This window comes from Phyllostomus hastatus, unplaced genomic scaffold, assembly GCF_019186645.2.
Source record: "Phyllostomus hastatus isolate PE091 unplaced genomic scaffold, TTU_PhHast_1.1 phas_scaffold_345, whole genome shotgun sequence".
In the NCBI taxonomy this organism is placed as follows: Eukaryota; Metazoa; Chordata; class Mammalia; order Chiroptera; family Phyllostomidae; genus Phyllostomus; species Phyllostomus hastatus.
The window spans coordinates 8,833,723-8,859,525 of record NW_025334024.1 but is presented as its reverse complement, the minus strand read 5'-3'; the positions used below and the strand labels follow the sequence as shown (position 1 = coordinate 8,859,525).

The following is a 25,803-nucleotide window of genomic DNA, read 5'->3' as shown; positions in this document are numbered from 1 at the left end:
GTTCCACTATTTCTGCATCCTCCTGGCCTACCTGTGGGGCCGTGGTGGTGGATGAGGATAAGGTGGGGGCCTCCAAGGGTGTGGTGAGAGGGCGGCGTTGTGCAACAGGGGCTCCCAGTGCCGTGCGTGCCTAGGGCCAAGGACACCCGGTCCCCTCCACGTTCTCCCCCCTCCTGTCTCACTGAAACTCCAGTCTAGAAGGGGCTGGATGAAAAAAAATGAGCTTCAGTGATGGGGCTTGTCTTTAGAGAAGACCTCTTCTGTTTTCTACTTCAGTGGGAACTCAGATGATGAGAGGTATTTAGCCAACAAATGAGATTTACTAAGTAATAGCCTGCATGGTCTCTCTGTAGATAAAGTAGGCCTTTCATTCAGCTTTTTAAAATACTGCAAATAGACCTCCTATCCCCCTTTCTGCATTGTAGGTTTCTTAGCCAACTAGGGGGGGACCCCACTAATATATAAGAAAGGAAGGAAAGTCCCTACTTTGAGCAAAGACAGGATCCCTAGAAGATTACAAAGCCTAGCCTTCCCCAGGGGGTAGGATTTGGGGTGCTGCTGAATCAGGTAGGCCTGAGCTCACTTTAGCCCCTGCCCCATCACCCACCACAAAAGCCCTGTGGGCACGGCTCTGGTCAGCTCTTTCCTGAAACAGTCCACTTGTCTGTGGCCAGGCTCTGCAGATTTCATCGGGGCATGCCCTCTGCTTGTTGGAGGGGTCAGAGCTTCCACGTCACTGGTCTGCCAGGGTAAGAGAAGACATCCGAATGCCAAATGCCACAGCTTTCTTTGAGATTCTGTCTCTTCTCCTGGAATCACACTCTGGATAGCCCTCCAGTGCTACAGAGAAACGGGGCTCCAGAAGGCACCCCTCAGCCCATTTCCCTTCACCCCAAAGTGTCTGCAGGCAACAGCTAGCCGCATGCGCCAGGAGCCTCACAGACGGCCAGCTCAGGGACAAGAGAGAGCTCCTCAAGGCTTTGGTCCCTTGCCTTCTGTGCTAACATGGCCTTTGGAGTCCCAAGACATGAGTTCAAATCCCTGCTCCACCACTTACTAATTGTGTAGACTTGAGCAGATTCCTTCTTCTTTGTGTGTCTCAGTCTTCTGTAGACTGGGGGACTAATACAGGGTTGTGGTGAGGAGTGTGTGTGTGTGGTGGGGGGAGAAACAGAGCAGATCAAGCTTAGATCAGTGTCTAGCGTATAATAAGTGTAATATAAATGTAGCTCCAATGCGAGTCATAACTTGCTGAGAACAACTGTGTCAAAACCACACTAACAATAACTTGGAGAGGAAATAATTTGACCAGTCCTTCTGTTTATGCAGCAACTGAGTTTGATTGATACATATTTTTTTTCCCTTTGCTCTGCTGGGATATTCAATCATGCATTCATTCATCTGTTTAGAAACACGTGCTAGCTACCTACCGTGTGCCAGGCCCTGGGCTGAGTGCCGGGACCCCTCTCAGGCGGTGTTAGTCTAACCACACATAGCCGGCTATATACTGGCACACAGGACGGGCAGTGACGGGAGGAGAGGTTTCTCTTACGAGCTCACGAGGAGTTGACACCTGAAGTTGGTAATGACGGAAGTTGCTTCCCGAACAGCTGCCCTGTGTGAGAACTCTGCTCGGATACAACATGCAGTGTCTCCGAGCCTTGACAGTCCTCCTCCTTCCGGTCCCAACCCTGGCCACCTCCTTGCAGCTCCCGAGTTCCGCGGTGAGGGGGCGCGTGCCGGCACCTTCCTCTTCTGTAGGCACCGCTCACTCTGCTGAGTCAGGAGCTACCACTTCTCCATCAGCTTTCAACCTTTCTGTTGCTGTTTCTTGACCACTTGCTGTTTCTTTTTTCTCTGTATTATACTTTATTTCATAGAGTTTCTGGAGGGCGTGTGGACAGAAATGCCTGAACTGAATCCACCATGTCTAACCAGAAGCCCCCCAAAGCCTGTCCTTCCTTTCCAGCCACTCCATGCCCTCAGCTGAAGGACGAAAAAGGGCCAGGTGGGCAGAGAGCAGTGTTAGCGCTCATGACTGCTGCCATCACTGTGGCCGCCACTGCTATCGTTTGCTGAGTGTTATCTGCCAGCTGTGTGCACCCACGCTGTGTGCGTGGTCTGATTGAGCTACCAAAATCACCCTGTGAGTGCACCAGTGCCTCAAGTTTGCATGAGGGGAGACTGGCCCAGGGTGGTTAAGTGCATTTCTCAAAGTCTCCCAGCTATAGCTGGAGGTTGAGGGTCCTGGGCAGCAGGCTCTGAGGCTGAGGTTGGCATGCAGGGTAATGAGGGACCCACACCTATGGGGCAGTGTGGCAAGCAGGAAGGGGCCAGTGGAGGACCTAGCTTTGATGAAGGAGCATCAGGCACTTCAGCCAGTCCCAAAGAGACTGAAGTGAAAGCCCAGGGGTCACCCTCCGAGATGTCCTGAATGGGGCAAAGAAGGCAGGCAGTCCTTGCTGCAGGCAGTGCCCCGTGGGTGAGGCAGCTCCCTCGGGCTGACGGCAGTTCCTGAGGAAGGACTCAGCCTTCAGCAGACAGTAGCCCAGCAGCTGGGGAAATGAGTGTCTTCTGGTCCAGAACAGGGGGTCTGGGCCGCACCCCACGGCCTCCTCTGCAGTGCTGTGGGCTGACTTCGTGGCCCTACCTCTCAGCGTAGAGTCCATCCATGTGACTGAAGCACAGTCAGAGGAAAGGGTGGCGGGGGGCGGGGGGGAGAAAGCTAGAAAGGCAGGCCCCTGGGCCCAGAGTAGGAACTTGCACCTCATCAAGGAGCCAGCAGTGAGCGGGGATAATGGGTGAGATGAGAGAAGGGCTGTTTGGGGCGAACAGTCCAGGTACCTGGAATCCTAGAATAAAGTCAGTTAATGGGCTTAATCTGACATCCTAGGTATATTATACTTGTGGCAGGAATTTCCACTGAGAAGGGAAAGAAAATACTACTTTTTTTGCTGTCCTACATCATTGGTTCTATTTCTTATTTGAAAATGCTCTTCCTCCCATATGGGAAAGAGTTGATGAACTCAGGTGGTAAAGATATCTTTGCCTAAAATATTCACTTTGAAAGTGGGGACAATAATATCACCGAGTTCTAGGACAGGCTCTTCTCATGCAATCTGATGGGCGGGACCCGTTTGTGCTTTCCTTTGAGGAAGTAACAAAACCAGAAGCCTCTTCGAGGTTTTGCACCTCTGAGAGTTACAGCAGTGCACAGCGAACAAACAGCAGCGTCCTCTTCTCTGGGCCTGCGAGTGTCCCGAACTCTCTGTTTGGGACAGCCAGAGGGTTGTCTCCACTCACCAGGCTTTCAGTCTGGGGCAAAGGAAGCAAATTCTGAGTCTATATGTGCCCAGCTTCCATCAATACCTAGAAATAATAATTCCGTGTCCCATGATTTCCAGTCCCATGAGGGGTCCTCTCCTCTCTTCTCCCCGGCACCCTCCCTACCCAGTCTCCTTCCCTCCTCCCATGCCCCCCTATTCTCCCCCACATCCTCACAGGGTCCCAGATCCTATGTCCCGTAATAGGAGACATCGGATGGGGGGAAACAGATGTATTTGTTACAATACATGGATTCCACTTGTTATAGAAAAGACCAAAGGCAACAAATGTGGTGTTTTTGAGGATGCAGAACTCCTAGAGAGCACAGTTATTTCCCTGGTGGGCTGGGGAAATGGTGAGGTCTGGAATCAGGTATATCTGGGATTGGATCCTGGCACTGCATTTCAAGAGCTCTGTGTAACCTCGAGTAAGTTCCAACTTCTTGAACTTCAGTCTGCTTATCTCTACAGTGGTGCTCTTATCTACCTTGCAGAACTGTTGCAACAGTAAGAGGATGTTGCAAAGTTTCTGGAATGGTGTTTAGGACTCATTACTAAATACGTGTTGGCAATTATGGCTACATAGATCCCAGGGAGCCTCCTGAGTGGAATCAGTTTTTAGGTTTAGGGGACCAACGTGAGCAATATCTAAAAGTCACAAGTCTGTGTCACTCTGGATCCCCAGTATCCCATACTGGTTTGGGTTTATACTTTCCCAAAGTGCCTTACATGTCTTGAGGTCCTGACTCGTTTTATCACGTCTTATGATGTTACTCAAACAATCCCCACTGCTGGATTCCACAGGCCATCCACTCATGGAGTTCTGGAGCGGGGTCGCACCAGCTTTCATGAGCTGACTGTGCGGATGTCTTCCCAGCTCTGCGTTCTGCCGCTCCTGTGGAGAGTGTTTACACCACAGGGTTTGGCAGGCACTGCAAACCAAGGCTCCCTCTCCCCAGCTGTTCATCACTTACCACTAGGCCACTGTCATGAACCCTTCATTCACAGATATGTCATTGAAGCAAAGCAAAGCAGCTCATGGAAGTGTCCATTTTAATTAGCTTATTACACTGCTCACCCCCACAAAGAGGTGGCTGCAGTGGTAAGCTGAGACTTTGTGTTGCCTTAGCAAGGCAATTCCATTATACCAGACAAAAGCCATAGGTCGGCAGTTCATCCCCCCACCCCAATACTTTCTATTGACTATAGTGAAAGCATGAACACCCTGGACAATGGATGGGGTACATCTCACCGTGAAGATGGGACGTGGTTGGTACATGGACCCTAGAGATGCTGTGGTCGTGAATCTGAAGCTGTATCTTTCCAGGTACCAGGAAGTTATGCTTCTCAGGCTCCAGGGAGGGGTAAAGTGGTGCTAAAATCTTGGGCAATTGTGGATCTGCCCTGATATGTATAACAGTCTAAATCAGTAGATCCTTTACCAAAACCTAGGGAACAAGAAGCAGCCTTAGAGAATAGTACAGGTTAAAAGCAGTTGGGAAAATTAATTCCTCCCCTTTTTTCTTATTAAAGGTTATCCTTTTAGTAAGAGGTTGCTCCTTCGTGGGACATGCTCTGCTCTTTGATCATGGATTCAGGGTAACCAATGGCCTCCCTCTCATGAGTTTTTCTTGGGTAATTGAATTGCTGGCCTCCGTCTCAGTGTTAGTTTCATGCCCAAGGCTCTAACGCCCCTTGTGGAGCACCTAGCTGGAGACACTCATCCCACTGCTGGACAAGCAAGTGACTGATGTCATAGGGAAGGCCTGAATGCTGTGGCCAAAGATGCCATCCGGGAAAGGGGTTAAAGGCATGGACACCCCAGGTTCAAATTCCAGCACCGGTACTCACTAACCGTGTGACCTTCAGCAATGCTTACCCTTTCTGAACCTCAGATCCCACGTCCGTCAGATTGGGAGTATTAGAAATGAGGCAGCACTGGAAAGACATTTAATGAAAGGCTGGGATGCTGTGTTACTTGTTGTTGTTCAAAGATCTACTGTGACGATCGTGCAGAACCTTCATCTGTGGGCGTGCAATGCTCCCACATCACGTGGACGGGAAACACCTCCCCATTTACCCTGGCGCCATGGCTAAGTGTGGGGGTCCACAGCCCAAGGGATGGGGTTTGCCTCCTGACTCTGCCACTTGCTTTTGGACCTCTGCCTCTTTGTGCTTCAGCGCCTGCCGGTAACTAGGGATGGTGCATGTCAATGGCCTCAAAGGATCCTGGCACAGGGGAGGCCCTCTAGGGCAGTGTGAAAGGTACATCAGTCCCTTAGCATGCAGTAGACAGGTGGCACGTGATCAGAACTCAGCAAACAAGAGCTATTGGTTACTAAGTCACTTAACTTGCATGAGCCTCAGTTTACCTATAAACAAAATGGGTATAATAACACCTGCCCAGGGCTCCTGCAAGATTTCAGGCAAAATACTGGGGCTTGGCACCTAGAAAGTAGCACAGAAGGTATCCAGGCCCCGTATGGGAGTCCACCAAGGGGGCTGCCTTGTGAAGTCATTCAGTTGGGAATCCAGAGGGCACAGGCAGTGAAGGACAGATTTTCAACCCCCCTTGACAACCTAGGGGCCAGCTAGACAGCTGGCTTGTGTCCTCACTGACGCCTTGCTTGGGAGCTGCTAACATATTGTGTGCCTCCATTTTACAAGCCAGGCAGTTGTGAGAGGATGGCGCCTACCGGGTGTGGCAGCCAGACGGGCCAAAAAACCAAACGTGCAGAGTAAGGTGTTCCTCAGTGTACCCCGCTGTCATGAGTTCAGCACTTCTATGCACTGAAGGCAGGACAGTTCCAACTGCATTTGCTTACCGTGAGCCCGCCCTGGGACATGCGGCCAGATGGCCCCCAAATGCAGCTGTTGACCCGAACCTTGCCAGCTGCCAAATCCTCCCTACGTGAGGAGCAATTTGCAGAAGAGGAACATGGCAGGGATGGGGCTCAGACCCCCTCTGAAGTATTGTCCAAAATCACATGCAGGCACAAATGATATCCCTAGCCCAGGGGTCTGAGGACGGAGAAATGGGCTCAGAGAGGAGGACAAAGGTCCCCGAGGCCCCATGGACCGGGGTTTGGCCAGCAGAGAGGTCTGATCACCCAGAGAAAGAATATGTACATAGCCTCATGGGACTAGGTCCCCACATTTATGCATAATTTCACGAGGTCACAGAGTGAACAGCGTATGGGCTAGAAAGCGTGAGCCACGAGTGAGAACATGGGCTTTGAACTGAGACAGACATGGTCTAGGTCTTAGTTCCAGCATGTCCCAGGTACCTGGCCGTGAGTTACTTGACCTCCTTCAGCCTCCGTCTCCTTCTGAGAATTAGAAATAATAACAGGTCCTTGGCACAACATAGGCCATCACCAGCAGCGTTAGTGTTTTCTGTTGCTGACAGCTCTTGCCATTGGGACTGGCCTCTCCGGCCTAAGGGAGATGTTGTGGCTCACATTCTCCTTGGCCAGGATGCAAGAGCTCAGGATGGGTTTGGAATGAGAGAACAGAAGGGCTGGAAAGTGACTGCTGTGATAAGGCTGTGCCTGGGCTGGGCCATCCAGCTAAAGGTGAGGTGCTGGGCCAGGTGACAGGTGAGTCTCTAGAGGGAAGGCCAAAAAGTGGGTGATATTCAGCCTTTGAGTGTGAAGTCGAAGAGGAGGGAGAATTTCGGACCAAGGGAAAAGTATAAGCCTGGAGATAGGAAACAAGCCACTCTCCGGCAGTGTGGTGCCCAGAGACACCGGGTACGACTTAGTGAGAAAGGTGACTACCCCTTGATTTTCTTGCCTAGAGGGCCATCATCCCCTCCCTTCCTGGTGTTTTTAAGTCTCTTGCATGAAGGAAAGGCCAGATATTCTGATCTATGTGCTTCCTTCTTTAACCTTTTAATAAATGGAGTTGTAGCTACCTTTGAACTAGCATGTACTGTGTACTCAGGAAATGGCCTAACGTTATCACTAATCCTGCCGAGATCCACATGCATGGGCTGGTGTTATGCCTGTTTCATGGGTGAGGAAACTGAGGCTCAGTGGGTTGTCACAGAGCTGCCATGTGTCAGAGTCAGGATTCAAGTTCAAGTATTTCTGGCATCAGCTCCCTGGCTTCTTCCACCATCCCACAATGCCACCCAATCTGTAAAAGCACCCGGATCTCTCCTCTCCCTATTCCTTCCCCCCAGTTCCCTCCGGGACTGAGAGATGATGCTCATGCTTGTTCAGTGGAGCTTAGAAGGTGTGTCTCCCATCCCACGAGAACACAGAGGGCTTTTTAAATGGAAACCTGCAGGGGACGAGGGCTGGTTCTTCACTTGCTTTGCAGGAGAATCGGCCTGGATTTTTACCCAGTGTCAGAGCTGCCTCATTTTTCTAAGGACCTAATTTCGCGGCATTCTTCAAGGGCTCCAGAGAGTCCCTCATGCCATCAAATTAAGTTTGGAAACTTCAATAAAAACGTCCTGAAGGAAACTGTCAATTAATGCATTTACACAGAAGCGTGATACTTGGGGAAAACATCTTCAAATGCAAACGCTGTTTTCCAACCATTAAAAAGTTTGTGCACTGCTTGGTTTCCATAGAGACCTGAGGTAATAGCCTCCTTCCCCTCACTGAAAAGAGAGCATTTCTTGATTTCTTCCTTTCTTTTTTTTTACCTTAGTCTTTCATACTTTTTTCTCCTCCATTTATGAAAACCAAAGATAACTAAATTGAAACCTGTCCATGAGATTTGTCTGAGGAAGACAGCTTGATTTATAAGCTCAAAGAACTTCATTTTTGCTCACCTCCTTATTATTTTATGGCTTCTGCAAATAGTGCTGCTACCTGCAGGGAATAGACGGAGAACTTTCAATTGACCAAATGATTTCCCTGTCCATCAAACACATACTCAAAAGGGACATGTTAATGGTCTGTTGAAGGGCAAGTGAGTTTTCACAGGGTATGGGGCACAGGTGGGCAAACAGAGGCCTGTGGACCAAATCCAGCCCACTCCCTGTTTTTGCAAATAAAGCTTTATTGGAACACAACTCTGCCCATTTGTGTGTGTGTTGGCTGTGGCCAACAACCATGGTGAGCTGGAGTCGTTGTGACAGGGACTGTACAGCCCACAGAGCCAAAAATAGTTCCTCTCTGACCTGTAGCAGAAAAAGTTTACTGAGCCTTGGTAGACAGGACAGAACTTTGGAGGCATTTAATAGTTTGGTCACGTTAGGCAAGTCTGCTCTTGCAACGACTGATTTCTGCATCTTTGACCTAGGAGGGACAGGACCCTTTCGCAGGGGTTTTGGGACGTAAAGCACCTAGCCCTGTTTGGCACATATGGGGGAACACTGGGTAGGAATTCTTTTTACCCAAGACTCTTTTGCTAGAAAATTCAAAGATGCCTATTTACGGTTCTAGAAATTCTTCAGAAAACCCATAAAAAGTGTGTAAAACCCAAGCCACACAGCTCAGGCGTGCTCCTGGGCCCCCGCACGCCCAGGCGTCTCTCCCCTGGAGGAGGTGAGGGAAGCATGGGACTCTGTTCGGGGATGAGCCGGCAAACGAAAGAGGCCACCGTGGTCTAGGAAGAAATCTTTAATGTCTATTCAGCTTTAAAGAGTTTGAGAGGGTTTTTTTTCCTTTTAACAAACCAGTTCAAGTACATGCCTGCAGATTATAAAATTACCTGAAATTGCCTAGAATGTCAGCATGCATAGCTTGTTAGTATTTACATGTATTTACATAGGGAAACAAGAGAAAGATCTACAGTTATTTACAGTCTACGTAGGAAGAGAAAGGTGGCCTAATTGTATTTCCTAAAATACAGTAGATGAGTAGTCAGTACATGCATATTTAATATTTGCGTGATAGAATGCAATTAAAAAAACACATACCTTTGTAACTTTCTATGCTAAGGTGTTACATCATCAAGGTAATTTTTTTGTTTGTTTTGTTTCTAGTCTATTTGCATCAAGTGCTTTAAAATGTTCACTAACACCGAGGCAGAATTATTTACCCTGGCAATTAAAGCAACAGCACACATGATCATTTCCTACTAACTAGCGACAAGGTGCTGGTGAATGAAATATCTATTGTTTCTCATTACCCATCGACCACTGTGATGAGATCTCTCTTTGTAAAGGCAGCGCCTAAGCTATCACCATTAATTATGGAAGTAATATAAATGAGACACTCTCCACACTATGTTCTACATGAAATATTAACAAGGCCAGCGTCTTTGAGCCTGAGAAACGATCTGTTCGAGGGAGCTCTCTATGGAAATGCACAGACCCGCAGCCGTTGTGCTCGACTAGCAGCAGTGGGGTTGGACGTGGGGGCCTGCCTCCGGGATCTGCACTATTACAAAGTCCGTTTTCCTGTTTGTTTCTGGGCAACAGAGGTGAGAGTTAGTTTCGTACCATGACGTGGCCCCATCAGGACATCCTGTGGGGTTTATGCCTCCCCATGTGTTTCCAGAACAATGTTGTCAGACATTTATGTGACCCAGGTATACATGAATTGTCTGCCTTGAAATGGAAACAAACAGCTTGTTTGGGGTTTGCCCTGTGATCCTACCTGCTCACAAAAGCAGTCAGCTCTTGGTGTTCTAGAAGGACCGATGTGGCAGGCCAGTGGGACAGAGTGACTGTGTATAAAGGAAGGGGGTGGTTTTAGTTTCACCTATACTATGAAGGTATTCTTTGCTCCATGACATTAGAACTGAACCCACGAATTCTGCCTAGCAATAATGTCAAAGATTTATAATAGTGTACATGGCAAATACAAAGGCATACATATATATACATTATACAGAACTAGCTATAACCGAGGTTAAAGACATCAAGTAAGCATGTAAAATGTTTCAAATGAAAACCGGCTGAGTATCTTCTTTTGTCTCTTATAAACACTCAGTATTTCCTTCTGCACTGGCATCGAGGTGGCCCAATTGGAGAACCTCAGCAACACACCATCAGATTTGTTCCACGTTGAAGGATGGTGCATATTTTGGTGGCAGATCTCTATGGCTCTTCTGCATAGCTGTTTCAAACCAAACCATGGAAGAATGGATGCTGCAGTGCAGTGTTCTGTCCCAGCAAGAGAAAACCCATTAGAAGGAAACTGCACTTTGAGCAGTATGGGTATTCCGGGAGCACTGGCAGGCGACGCCCAGGGAATTCATTCATGGATACAGTCAACGACATTCTCTTCATTGCAATGACCATCTCTCAGGCCATTCAGTTCTGGAATGTCTTTGGCAGGCACAGATGCAGGTGGAATATACGTGCATGACATTGCCCACCTGGATTGTCCTTGAATCCATCCCTTTTTCCTCCGCCTGTTCCAAGGGGCACCTCCCTGTCCCCAACCAAAGCACTGTAGATTCCCATAATAATAGCAACCCCAGAAAGGTGGAATCATTCTAAATTATATGCTTCCACTCTTTTGGGTCCAATCATAAATCTTTCATAGAACTCTGGGATCCTGTATGGCAAGGATTCTGGACCAGGGAGGAGGTATGAAAAGGGCCCTGTTTATTTCAAGGGGAAGTTGGAACAGTTCACCGAAGTGAACACACAGGTCCTGAAAGCCTACCAAGGTCACTCTGCCCTTAAGTCCCGCTGAGGGCTAAGTGAGAGTCCTGCCCTGCCCGGCCTGCCCAACACAAACAGGGCTCTGGCCCCCTCTGGATGGCTGGGACTGGCCACCTGTTCCTCCCCCAGACTTAAGGCTAGCAAGGACAAATATATTCTCTCACTTAAAAAAAATGTTTTCCAGCTTCCCATCCTGAACCTACTGGTGTCCGGGCTTTTTCCTGCAAATATTTCTCAGAGAAATAACAGCAACACTCCTGACTTGCCAGCCCCTTCCCTGCTGGTCTGCCAGTTCATCTCTGCAAACTCCCCAGCAGTCTTGCCAGAAAGCCACGTCTCTCATCAGGAAGAATGGCGTGGCCTTGGTAGTCTTACTGGGATGTGGGGCATAATATTTGGGATGACGGAACTGCAAAGGAGAAAGGCTCAGGGTTGACTCATAGAGTCTCTCCAAATGGAGGCCTGGGGATGTAGGGCTGACGTCTGAAAGCGGCATCACGTTTGTTCCCCCTCAAACATTTCAGCCAGGAGCCCCCCTGCAGTGGTGGGTTGTGGACTGTGCTGGACCAGCTGCCTTTATGGACATGGATGGGCATATCCCACTGCTCAGCCCTCCCACAGCCATCACACCCTTTTCAGAGACTACGTCCCCAGTGGTGGTGAGCGATGACACCCCTTCACCGGCCGTGGGACAGAGAGTCAACTGGAAAGGAACTTCTGAGGTTTTTCACATTTGTGAACATGTGTTTAGCAATGAAACCATTTCCTTGTGGCAAGAGGTAAATACCCAAACACTTTGTCCCAGTCGATTGTGTCAGAGTGGTCACATCCTCTCCTGCAAGGCTAAGAATCTAAATGTGACCTAAGTCAGTCTCAGGAACATGCTCTCGGACACTTAAAGCCTCCACAGTTAACAACAAATGTCCACTGTCTCGATCTTCTTCACTATTCAGTTGGAGCAATTGTGCGTGTGTCCTTCTATAATACATGTTGAGAACAGCCTGCGATCCAAGCTCCTGAAGGCCACGGGGAAGTTGTTCGCACACCCACAGGAAGTATCTGCACGCACCTAAGCCTGTATTATTAAAAGCCTTTGTAGGAATCGGTTGTTAGGAGTTTGCAGGAATTAGTTTGTTAGGAATTAGCTGGGGGAGAGCGGGGAAGAGCGTGGGATGAGAGTCTCCACTGCAAACCTGACGTGGGGCGTCAGAGGTCGTCCTCCGAAAGGCCACGCTCACTCACTTGACTTGCCCGTGAATTCACAAAATGAAGACTGCTTAGGTTTACTGGTTCTCATGTGGTTTCGGCTTTGCAGACAGTCTGTCATCCAAGAGGAGGTTCCTCAGCTGGGCCAAGCTGGCACCTGGAGGTGGCATTTTGAACCAGGCGCCCTTTTTGTTAAGGGTCATTTGCTACTGGATCTTCTGAGGTTTCGCTGAATCCTCACTTTTGTCCATCCAAATGGATATAATTTCAACTGAGTTCACTGACTAAGTCAACAATGGAAAAGTCTCCTCTGAGCATTTCTCAGGTGAGCACCGGGCAAACCCCACGTTTCACGTTAGGCCGTGGTGTCGGGGTGTCGCGCTGTGACGGAGAAGGCAAAGAGGCCCTCCTCGTAAGGAAGCTTCAGCCACATGGGAGACACAGGACAGGGACTGGGCGATATGCAAATATCTGTGTCACATGTTTGGGCAGGGGGGTTCGCATGGCAGTCTGTCTGAATTCTGAACCAGGTCCCCTGTACGATCATCTGTGTGACTTTGACTTCGGACAAGTTGCTTTTGGTCTCTGGTACTGAGTGGGCTTCTCCACAAATAATTGTCCCCAGCTCATAAAAGTGTGTTGGGGTGAGAATGTGGTGCTCAGAAAGCCTTCTGTGTAGGGCCTGCCTGAACCAGTGTAAGCTCTCGGTTAATGCCAGCCGTTGCCGCCACACGAACGGTCCCTGTTTGCAAAAAGTCACTGGAAAAGCATGACCATTTGGAAGACAGCCCTTCAGGTTGAGTTCTCTGTTCTCTCCTGCCCTCTCACATCATTCTGGTGCAAGCTGGCGTGTTGGCCGACTAGCACTTACTCCATGACCTTATGCAAATGTTACAGTGGAGGAAGGGGGTGACTTGTCGGAGGTGGCTGTGCCGACAGGGGCGTCCCAGGGAGCCTCACTCCTGTCCGAGCTGCATGACACGGTGGACAAATAAAACACGTGGCCCATTTGTCAGCTTAGGAGATTGTTCTCGGGAAGTGCGGAACTCACCACCTCGGCTTTTATACAGAACAGCTTGCTTTTGTTTGTCTTCAAAATCAGAGGTTTCAACTGTGATTGTTTCAGAGAAATACACAAACCATGATGCGTATACGGAGACGAACTCCAAAACGTGGTGTTTGCACTTCTCCAGTGGCATGGTTATAACCCCTCTCTCAGGCGATGGAGAAGACAGAGAGAGTGTGGGGGCGATGTTTATTCCACTTATGACAGGTGCGCTCATGCCAAGGCTCTGGGATAGGTTATTCTACGGTATTCACGGAGCCACACCTGGGTGGCTGGTTTTGCATTTGGGAAGTGTTCATTTTGTCTCACTGACCCCGGAGGAGAAACAGGGAGAGCATGGAGGACTTGAAGAGGCTCCTGCCTTCTCTTTCTGCTGCACCTGCTCACTCCGGATCACCTCGTTGCCCCAGGCACGGGGCACAGTGATCACTGCCCTCTTCCAAAGGGCCCTTCTCCCTGCCCTCCGGGTTCCAAGCCCAGGCTAAGTTCCCTAAGTTCCTGACACTTCCTTTGCACATCTTTACCTTCTGCAAAAGTGGATTCATTCCACATATTCTGTGCCATCTCCTGATATCTGTAGGTCTGTGATGAAGCAATCTTAGAACCTCTACCCTCAGAATCATTGAATATATATATAGATATTCTGTGACAGTGTCTATTTTTATACATCTTCTAGTTAAAGCTACTTTAAGACAGGAATCTCTTCTTTCTTTTAAATAAGCATGCATTTAAAATAGAGAAACTTGAAAACTAAATGTTAGTTGTGTGATATGTGCCCTTATTAAAACTTAAGTTATTTTAGAGTACTAACAATGCATTACAAATATCAGTAGGTGGGTGGCTTTTCCTTTACTATATATTGTCTATTAGAAACCTCCGTACCTTTCCCTTTAAAAAGAGTCAATATTCATTTTGATTCCACGCTGACAACTACAAATGGATGGCTAGCAGTTATCAAATAAATGTTGATGAAAAGCGGCTACTTAAACATTTCCAGCCCAACAAAGGCTTAGGGAAGGATGTATAATTTAGGTCTCAGGGCCTCAACTATAAATAAACAGCAACTGCTTTCTAACTCTACCTTCCTGCAGTTGGAGATCGTGCTGCAAACCTGACAAATGATTTCTGAAAGAGAATGATGAACCTTTATTACCAAGATACTCTTAACTTAATCCCAAACAAGAATCCTGGGTAATTTTACATACACTATCAAGATTGATGGCACGGTTGTCTGGCAGCTCACAAATGTTTGATTAGATCAGGAATGGCATTCAGGCGTGATTAAAGGTTCCACCGGGCTTCCCAGAAATTCTCGGCCCCGTGGCACGCACACCCTGACTCGCTGCCAGCCCCACAGGATGGGGGCGCTGCACCCCAGGGCTTGTGATTAGCGGTGGAAGACCCACAGGCTTCTGAGAAATTTTTCTTCAAAAAATTGCTCAGGGGGACCCGCAGCCCTAGCCAGTGTCTGGATGCCAAGGTGTTGCTGTTATCTTATCACAATGGATCAGTAAGCAGTGGTGACAACTCCCTAGATGTGGCTTCAGGTATTTGGTAATGGAGTTGGTAATACCGTTTCCCTTATGTGACTCTTTCCTCTTCTCTGACTTATGCACGGATGTCCCCCACCCCGCAGGTGGCATGGAAGTCACTTGATGGTGATGAAAGTGCTCTTCTAAATTTGTTTCTATCAGTGTGAAGGGGTTTTATCTTGTGTGAGCAAGACCGGCTTATTTACTAATGAGATTTCCCTGATGTGTCTCCTTCTCGTTCTGATGATAGGCAGGCCGAGAAGCAGATGAGCCGAAAATCAGAACTTGTTATTAAACTGTCGTCACATGTGCTCATATAAAGATGTCACTCAGAGGCTGCTGTCGGTATAGCTGAAAAGGGAATTCCCCAAGAAGCCGAGAGAGAGTAGTGGGCTTGGGACTAAAAGATCTTGTCACTACTTAGCTGTCTAGCAGGAAAGGAAAGGAAATTGAGTACCAGTTGAATTGAGTGTGAATCACAGAGGGGTCTTTGCCAGACATACATGGTTAATCTTTGAGTGGAGAAGGTGGTCTTTGCTTTTAGCTGCCCCTGCTATCCTGTGCCCTTCTACAAAGCCAGAGCCACTCGATGCGATTTATGTACTGGCTCACCCCAAGCCTGGTGGCAAAAGAAAAGAGCCAACTCTTGATGAGAGACTGGGGTTTTCTGAAATGTATGGTTTTCATCAGGATAGCCAAAGGTAGGTCTATACGGAATGAGGTCAATTGCAATTGCGTTCAGATTCCATGGAGGGAAAATGCATGCCGCCAGCTCCCTCATCAGTGCGGTTCTGAATCAACATAAGTGCAGAATTTCTTTACAAAAATACCATTCCAACAATGCAAGAGCGCGATGTGATATCATTTTAGAAGGTCACAGTGGCAAAATATTACATTGGGTTTGGAAGAATTCCGCCTTCTGCTTTCCCAAGTGGCCTACTTTAATCTTTTCTCAGGACTGGTGGAACTGTGAAAGGCCAGTTTGTCGTGCTGTGTAAATGCCGGTATGAGAAAGATTCTCGAGTGGGGGTGGGGAGCCTGGATGTGGAGGTGAGCTGGTTGGATTCTCATGCCCCTTAGAGTGGACGGTAAATCACCTGACCACTCTTTGGTGGTTTTGGCAGCTGCCAAGTAAAATGGAAATCTAAGATAGATATCCAGAAAATTATGCAGAACGCCATCTCCACCTGAACTCTGCTAAGGAGAAAAGCCAAAATGATATTTGGCTTGAGTTAGCAGGGCAAGCATCTCAATTCTTCAATTTGTCTTTAGAGGCACTTTGCTTCCCTTTTTTCCACACATGAGATGCAAGGGGTCAGAGAAGCCTCTTGAAATTCTTTAGAGAAATGTGCCAGGCGCTAAACAAAGGGTGGTTAGGAATAAGAATTCTGTGGAAGAAAACTTGGATGACATGAACTTCTTTCCATTAGACTTGAGCCACACAATCGATTTCAAAAGAAAGAGCTGAATCCGAGGAAATAACTGGCTATTTGGGGAGTGGGCACGGTGAGTGGGTTGGGGAAGCAACAAACCAGTTACTATTTACGTAAGTCCAGGTCATGTCCGGTGTTCAGATTCTGAACTAACGGGGCTTGTCCAGGACAGTCAAGCACCAGCTGTGGCCAGAACTCACCTCTATCCCATGCCCACTCCTCTCCACACCCCTCCCCACACCCTTCCCCACCGTTGTGTCCCTTGACTATATTTGACCATTTGGTTCTCACACTAATTCAAAAGCAACCACAGACCCTGACACTGAAGCTCCCCCCAAACAAACAAGCAAAACCCAAGCCTATTTTGTAGCACCCTCCTAAAAGTCTGACATCTTGAGACCCTGACCCTCAGACTGACCGTGACTCCCGAAGGTTCTAGAGTACAGTCATGGTGAACCCACCCAAATCATGTGCAGGGTGTGATTGTCCACTAAGCACTCTGCTTGGGCACAACGTAAAACAAACCTTGCAGGGGCAGAGAAATGGCAGGCTTTGGGTGGGGACAGAAACACACTCCCCCCTCAATCAAATGTCCTTAATGTTTTTCTAATGGTGACCTTACCCCTGGTTACCTTTCTCCACCCTCTTCTGCACCCCCCTCCCCATCAGCCTATAATTAGTTGATGCAACAGGGCTGTGATGCACATAAATAATCACAAGATGCCAGATAAACTGTATTGGTTTTAAATTAGAGCCGTGCCTACCGTGTCTCCCTACGAACACCAGCCTATTATTTTTAATTATGGCTTGCAAAGCAAAGTGATTTCTTGCCCTCTTTACAGCATCCCTGACAGTATTCTGTCAGCCTGAATGATATGGGGCCTCCTCGGCACACACATCCCTAGCCACAGCGCCAACCGTTACTCAAAAGGTGAATTGAAAGTGATCAATTGCACTCACTGCAACTTGCATGTTGCAGTGGACTGGGAGGAGGTGTGCCCCCTAGGTCCCTGCCCCAGTGCAAATATGGGATGAATATGACCTTTAAAAAAAGGGTTTCCTAGAATCTGGATGAATTAATGTGTTATGTGTCTGCATGAGTCATGTATGTATGGTGGGGAATATGTTCATGTGTGTATGTATACATGCGTGGTGAAGAACATGGCCATATGGCTGTTAAACATTTCAACGTAGCATTGCAAACCCTCCCCCTGAACACAGCACTTCATTCAGCACCATAGGCAAAGCCTAAAGGAAAGACGGGGCACCAGTCCTGCTTGGGTTTTCTACCCAATGGGCCGTTAGTACAGTAGTTGATTTAGTTCAGACAGAAGGTTCTAGAAACATCTTGGTGTCCAAATGCACTATGCACGGAGAATTCAAGGGGCTGGATGAGTTCCTCCTTGCCATCTTTCCCTCTTTGCTGGGGAGAGACATCTGACGTGGTTGCTTGATGTGTGTATTTATTTTCGAAGCCTTTCCCTGTACGAGGTGTGAAGAGCCACGTCAGCTCGAGGAGCGGGGGTAGGTTCCCAGATCGGATGAGGTCGGGCATTCTAGACACCAGCGGGGCTTAGGAGCCGGCTTTTCCAGGGTGACCCTCAGTTTTACTGCCTGCGCGCGGCAGCTGGTCCCCTTTGCCACGGCGCTGAGAGATCCGCTTGCAACCGGGCCGAGCGGGAGGAGCCTTGCTAATTCCCAGTCAGAAGAACGTCATCTCATCACCTCTTTTCTTAAAAAAGAAATAAAAACAAGTTTTTTCGTCTTTTCCTTTTGATTTCCAGCAACAAGGAGCTGCCACCACCGTCTACTGTGCTGCTGCTCCCGAGCTGGAGGGCCTGGGAGGGATGTATTTCAACAACTGCTGCCGCTGCCTGCCCTCCGAGGAAGCCCAGAGCGAGGAGACGGCCCGGGCCCTGTGGGCGCTCAGCGAGAGGCTGATCCAGGAAGCGCTCGGGGAAGGCCAGGCCGGCTGAACGGGAGCCCAGGCAGACCTGGGCATGCACCGCCCCCCTTCCCCTACCCCCCCATGTGCGTGCCCTGCGCCACTGCCAATGCAGGACGCCTTCCAACTTACTCTCCCAGGTGCCTTTCCATGTCCCTCCCACACAGGTCCGCCAGAGTAAAGGGAATAAGAGTAGTCACTGCAGATGGGAAAACATTAAGTACCAATGGGAAGCAGGGAATTGATTCCAGGGTGCTCCTGGGCTGGCTTAGGCTTGGGTCCCTTTGCTTTCCTGGTGGTGGCCTGTGTGAAAGGGAATGATCCGTTGGTATGTGAGGTCCTTGTCTCCTTGTAGAAGCCCAAGCAATTCCCTCTCGTTGTCTAGAGTAGCCTGGCGCCCTCTGTCCCCCACTGCCCCCGCCCCGCCCCAACAGCCACCGCCACAGCTACAGCCACCACGGCCACACTGCAGCCAGGAGCTTCCTCCTGTTTAGGAAAGAAAAGTGAGGGTTTATCCTTCTTTGCTGCATTGATCCAAGAGATCATTGTTTTGTTCATTCCGACCAAGTCTCAGTGGGCTTGGCAACTCCGGGGGAGGGACTGCTGAACCTTGTCCCCATCAGCAAAGATGGAGGTGACACTGTGATGCTGAGAAATCGGTGGGATAGACAGAGGAAGGTACTAGTCCTTTGACTCCCTTGCCAAACTATACAAAAAATTCTTTAGAGATTACAGCAAACAAATTTTGCCAAGAAACCCCTCGATACCTTGACCGACAGGTAAGGAAGGAAGCATTGTGTCCATGAGAATGTATAGGATCATTCTGGGGTAGGGGTGAAAAGTCAGTCCCTTCATTCTTCATTCACAATTGCAAGAAGCATCCTGATGGTGGAGGGTCGCAGCTTCTTAGTGCGCCTGCCTTAGCCAGCGTCCTGCTGAAAATTCCTGTCACCCCTCCCTTCCTATGCTTAATAAAAGAACATGCTCAAATAGTATCACCTGGAGTTTGTCATCTTTCTTTAAATGTTTCAGTTCCAGTTTGGGGGTGTTTTTTGTTGTTGCTGTTTTTTTGTTTTTGTTTTTTTTTTTAGAAAAGAAATCTAGAGGAAAAATAAAGCGCTTCTTGTCAATGCCAGGAAAACACCATTCTTGCTTCTTCTCTGAGTTTGTTTTGTTTTTGTGCTTTGTGGCTGTCTGTGGGTCGTGTTGTCTCACACAATTAGCATGCCAGCGTCATATTTTCTGTTGAAGGGAAAAAAAAGAAAAAGAAACATGAGTATTGTTTAATTTCACCTAAAGAAGTTTTGTTATTACTTACAGTGGGTTATTCCGGTCCTCGGCAGTCTGCTCGCCCTGCAATTACCAAGTTCTTGGTGATCGGAGAACATCTCCATGCATTAGAATGCGGGTGGTTTGGAGGCTCCTTCCCACTCACCCCCTTTTCACTGGCGCCTTGTTTTCCAGGCCATTCCAGGGGTGTGAGGAGGTCCCATTTGACCAGAGGAACAGAAAGCTTTTGCTGAAACACCAGGAAGTCTGGGGCAGGGTGTGTGTGTCGCTGTCTCTCCTCCTGATAGTGTCACCTGCAGTCCGCACCGCATCCTGACCCTCTCGGCCTCTGGCTCTGTGGGGTGTCCAGCCAAACACCGTCGCCTCCCAGTGGTCCATAGCCCAGCTGCATTCTCCAGTCTGCCTATATTTCCCCTCACAAAATCGTTATCGTCATAGCTCCTTTAATGTCAGGAACCAGATCATGTCACTTTTCTGGCACAAACCCTCCAGTTCTTTTGAGGTAAACTCTTTGCAAAAATGACCGTCATAATTTTCCCATTCTCCACCCTGTGACTGGTCATCCCCCACACTCACACTGGCCTTGGCCACATGGCTTGGCTTGGCCAATTGGAAAGGTGCTTGTGCATTGGGGATTGCCCTTTCCTGATGCTCTGTAGAACCTGGCAACCACCAGCTTGACTGTCAGATGATGAGAGACACCTGGTCGCTGCCTTAACTGACATCAAGCTAACCGTTAGACATGCAAGTGAGGCCATCCCAGACTTCAGCCCCAGCTGGACCAACCCAGATGAGGAGAAACTCCTCCATCAGCCTGAAGAATGGTGAAAAATAAAAGTTTATTATGGGAAGCCACAAAGTTTCAGGATTACTTGTTACATAGCAAATGCTAACTGATACAACTTCTCTTTTCACTGAGTAAAGTCCAAATTGTTTACCATGGCCCAGGACTTCTTTCATAATCTGGTCATCATCTTGCTGTCTGATCTCATAGTCTAGCACTTTCTCTTCATCTGCTGCATGTAGCCACTCCAGACTCTTTGCGTTGTTGAAATATGCCAGTTCCCTCCCTAGGCAAGGACTTTACACCGGCTGTTCCCTCTGCTGAAATGCTTTTCTTCCAGGGGCTTGCACGTCTTCCTCTCACAGCACATTCTGGTCTCTGCTCCAACGGTCCCCCTTTCTGAGACAGTGACCGCCTTCATGGCGGCGCCCATGTGTCCTTACCCCTTATTTTTCTCCACAACACTTCATACTCTTGGACATATTATGTCTCTATCTACAATATTTGCTGTTCTCTCCCTCCACCTCCTATAATCTAAGCACTGCTAACCTGATTTGTCTATGTTGTTCACAAATGTGGCCTTAGTGCCTTGAACTGCTCCTGTCACGTGGAAGGTGCTTCATAATAACCATGGAAGGAAAGGATGATTCTTAGTGGCCAGGCATTATTATGTTCATGAAAATAACGCCCATCATCGTGGGGATGATTGTGAGCCACATGCTGTGCCAAGCAGGCTGCAGTTTACATCTGAGTTCTAATGTGACCATGACCCTACCAGGCAGCCCCCCTCTTCCTGTCTTATGGGTGAAGAAACAGAGGCCAAGATGGTATACCAGTTGCCCTTGTCCGTAGAGCTCATAAGCAGCAGAGCTGTGATTCACACTTGGGTTGGTTTGACCTCAAAGTCATGCCTCTTCCCTGCACCACTCTTGAATCTGTTAGACATGTCCTTCCCAAAGAAAGGAGCGTCATCTCGAGGTCTCAGGCGGAACAGAGAAGTGACCTCATGGGTCTGACTCAAGCTAAGCTTTAGGCATCTGGTGAAGGTGAAAGTTAAGCCATGGCGGAGAAGATGGAGTATCATCAACCAAAGTGATGTCCAGAACATCAGAGACCCGGAGAAGAACCTTTGGGCTGCCTGCCTCTGTGTGCTGCTCAAGTGCATGCCAACTGGTTCCTCCGTGGGCCCTGTACCAGGCAGGCATCGTGAGCTTTAGATGGAACTTGACAAGGGGGACTGAGAAATGCCCTAAATCAAGAAGCACCCTGAGTTAGACTGAGCCTTCAGACAAGCAGTCATTTAACAAAATGCACTAACTGCTACATGGTGGAAATTCAAAGTTTAGGGTGACCTCTCCCACAGTGCCTGCTATGAAGGAACACACACCTCATATCTGTAGGTGTCTTCACAGTGTGCAAGGTCCTGATCAACTTTACCAGAAGTCCCCCAGGGCACCTGAAGATAAACCGAGGCCCCAGAAAAACACCCAGCCCTCCTCTTGCCCACTATGCCCTGAGTCCACTCATCAGACATGCCAGTCTCTGTGGGCCATTTCTCTTACCAGACACATTAATCATACTTCTAATTTCATGCAAATTCCTGGACAGGTGAGCAAGTAGGTGGCATACGGCCTCACTCCTTATTTGGCTTATCCTAAGCCCAAGGCTATTTTCCCCAACCTATTATGATATGTGTATGTATAGATATGTATGTAATATTATGCAATATATACTTTATATAGTAATAATCCTACTCTACCATCATCACTATTACTAATTGCACACACTATTTACTGAGCATCTACTATGTGCCTTTGACCTTAGACAGGTACTACTTGACCTTTACTGGTCAAGGCAAATCATATCCATCTTATTTTATACTTGGATGCTGAAACTGCAGTTTGCAAAGTAAGCCATCCACAGCCCCATAGCTGTGCCCTTAAGTAACAGAGTCAGTATTTGAATCCAGGGCATGGCCTTCGAGCCCATGTGCCTTCCACTGCATCGCACGGTTTAACGGGTGGCCTACAGACCAGGAGAATGTGCACGTTAAATGTATGCACTGGGTGAATCATTCACAAAGGAAGGCTATTCAGCTTTCCTGTAAGCCTGGGAGCAGCCGATTCTCATCCTGGTGTCCAATGCCTAGCGTGAACTTCACAAACCGTTTCTGTATTTGCCAGTGTGGCTTCAGCTCTGCACACTGTGCTGGTTGTAACGAGGTCTGCAGGTAACCCTGGCTTCCGCTTCTCATGGACTCAGCGTCCAAATCCTCCACCATTGCCCCAGTGCCACAGATCCGCCCAGCGAGGAAGAGTGAGCCAGCTTCTCCACAGCCTCTTCCTTTCAAGTTGTGCACGCGCGCTCTCTCTCGCGCTCTCTCTCTCTCTCTCTCTCTCTCTCTCTCTCCCCCCCAAGTTCCTTTAAACCCAAGGGGCAGCCAGTTTCCACTCTCATGGCTGATGAAGGGAGGCCCTCCTGCAACTTATCAATAGGAAATAAGAAATTGAAGCATCCCCGGCAATGACTAAAGCTGTGGCTTGTGGTTTTGCTCTTTAAAATGGGGTCATGGGTGGCTTTGTTTTGAACTTCAGCGTCGGAGGCCTGATGGCCTCTGTGAAGGTCAGCACCCGGCCAGGAAGCCTTGCTTTGCAAAATGGCTGCCCATCCTGGTCAGCAGTCAGCACCAGTTTTGGAAGTTTACCCTTAAAAAAGCATCTAAAAGAGCAATACTTGCCATGTGTGTGAACTCTTGGTGCCTTTCACCGGTCAACCAGACTAGTTTGAATTTTATAACAGTAAGTAATGTAACGACATATCACCCACGTGATCACTGAACAGACTACTCTGAATTATGTTTATTGATGAGATGATGTACTATTGATAGAGGCAATTTTGTAAAAGAAAAAGAAAGGCTCCACGATTCTAACACAGATTTTTTCATCTTTGTTTCTTTCCTTTCAAGTCTTCATGCTATTTATATATCTTCTTGCTCGCGGGTCCCTGTTTGGAAACCCCTGCTATTGGACCCTTAGGTTCTTTCTAGTGTTTGCTGTTAGAACTAATGGCTCAGAATCTTTATGTGTGCAGCTTTTTCCTTTTATTAATTTACATCCTCAGTATGCGTTTGTGGGGCTGCAACTCGGGGGTCTCGCTGCATATTGCCATGTGCAGTCTGGAAGGACCCCGGACAGCAGAACATACATGTTGCTGCTTTTTCACAACCTTATCAGTGTCGGGTATGGCTGTTTCACTTTTTGATGTATTTTAACTTCATATTGTCACAATCTGTAACTATTTATGTAAAATATCGCCAAGCAGCCAGTCTCTAAAGTCTAAGCGTTTTTGTCTTTCGTTTTCCCACTGGACCAAGTTCACAGTGTTAATTCGAGTGGGACTTCCAGGTGAGTCTGCATTTGATTTGGGTAGAACAAAAAGTCAGTTCAGCTGAGACATTACGTGTTTACCACACTATTCAATCGGGGGATGCCCTGCCTTTTGTTTCTTATCAATCACCAATTGTAACAGGACATGGACCCCATCTGAAATCTCTGCCAAGACCAGAACCAACACCCGAGCCTCTTTGGTTCACTCTGGCTGACGCCTTCAGCCCACTGGTCCCAGTGCTGTCTGCTCGGGGGAAACGTGCCACACCACTCAGAAAGGTTGTCTTGAGTCTAAGCTGATCTGTACACAAGGCCGTGGCCCCCGGCATCTTTGCTGTGAGAGAATAAGAGCCTCTTTTAATTTTTGAAGTGGAGATACGCAAATAGAGGCTCTCCATCACTCCCGCAGATTCGAGAGGCGGCCTGTCCGCCTCCGGCTGTCCTGACGGTGTGCGGTGCTCACGAGGAGCTTGTCCTTTCACTTTGGAATCACGACAGTTTCTCTCGTCTGATGCTGGGCACCCCAGATGAGGAAACTCACTGTTCTCAAGTGCCATCTCCTGAGTGCACACATGCTGAACGGAAACGCTGGTTTTGTTCATTTACATCTCAGGGCTTTTGAGTTATCGGTACTGTCCTCTTTTCAGAGATAAGAAAGATATTAGAATTGGGGGCCACCACTTCCTCTGTGACGTCCTGTAATTCCACCTCTCTGAGTCTGTGGGTCCGCAAACCACTCCACATTTGTGGTTTCTCTTACCCTTCCAACTGTCTCTCTCCCTCGTTCTATTTCCTATAGACAGACTCATTGGGACCCCCCTAAGCTGAACCCAAGTGGATTCTATTAGTAATCTGCCCAAATATGGTCGTATTCCTTCCCCATGTCCTTTAAATAGGACTTGTGAGATTGGCTCAGGGAGGGAAACAAAAAGTGTCCGATTATTGCATTTACATACCATCGATCCAGAGATAACTGCTGAAGAATTTTCGTGAAACAAAATTGGTCATGTTTTTATCAGTAAGTTAAAATGAGCGCTCAGCATTTTAACCTGGGAGAAAAATTCAGAAAAACAAATGTGGCCACAGCCCCATTCCTCAAAGACAACCACTATAAATATTCTGGTATATTTTCTTTCCTTTTTCAAAATGCATTTTAACATTTGCTTGTATCTTTTAAGTTTTAATTTTCTATAATTGGGATTATACTCCATACGCAATTTTACATATTTCAAACTAAATAAATCTTCGATAAATCTTTTAATGCTTTTATGAGGCCCCTATGTTCAGTGAACAGTGATACCACAGTTACTTAATTGTTTCATTGTTATTGGAGAGTTAAGGCCCCCCCACTATATTTCATTAATATAAATAATGCTTCAGTAAATATACTTGCACCAGGTTTGGGGAGATGGTTTGATTATTTTCTTACACCGCAAAGGAGATGGAAAATTTTCAAGTCTCCAGGTACCTAATGGCAAGAAACCTTTTCTGGGCTGCCCACGTGACTGGTTTTGATCTCTGACAAGAGTTTTCTTTGACGAAACCGTGTGCGTTCTCGCCCTGGCGGCTGCGCGGCGGGCAGCTCCTTTCTCCCGAGGACCCCGCCTGTCTGGTGCGCGGAGGCGCTCATCTCACTCCAGGCGGGCCGTCCAAGTCCCCGCGGAGGGAATGCTCTTTCCCTCTGGAACCAGGACAAGGGAGGGCCGGAGCTTTGTGTCAGCAAAATTAAAAAAAAAAAAGGGCTGAATGTGAAAGAATCAAGCTAAATTTGGGGTCAGCCGGTTTTTGCCAGGTTTTTGATAGTGTTAATTGTTCTGCTGCTGAAGAACCTACTGAGGAAGTTTGAAGACGTTCTTGGCCCTATTGGTGAATGTGCGGAGTCCTCGGCCTATTTTTCTGAGACAGGGCTCGCCCTTAGCCGTGGTCCTGGGGAATTTTACCTGGTGTGGCTGAGACAGGAAGGACCTTATGACAGAGCACCTGTCCTCACTCTTAGGAGTGGTTGCTTTCAACCCCACTTTAGGGAGAGAGGTCGAGCAGATCTTCTTAATGGTTTAGGGAAAATTTCAGATTACCCTGTTTCCTGAACAAGATTCCAGAATCGTCTAGAAGCCTGCATAAATCTCCCTAAATATTCCCAAAGCCTTCACAGCTTCAACACTCTCAGAATTTAGAGGCAACAGACATTGATAAAAAAAAAAACAACAAACCCATACACATATACAAAATATATAGATATATGTACAGGGGTGGGCAAAAGCA

General features: G+C 48.0%; 1 protein-coding gene across 1 annotated transcript in view; it reads left to right on the top strand.

Moving 5' to 3' along the window:
- The window catches only part of WWOX (WW domain containing oxidoreductase), an 898,695-nt gene extending 879,414 nt beyond the window's left edge, over positions 1–19,281 (top strand). The window contains exon 9 of the mRNA XM_045818497.1: positions 17,921–19,281. Within this exon, the coding sequence (XP_045674453.1) occupies positions 17,921–18,112 (192 nt within the window). The 3' untranslated portion in view covers positions 18,113–19,281. The remainder of the gene's footprint in view (positions 1–17,920) is intronic.
- Positions 19,282–25,803: the final 6,522 nt, after the last annotated feature.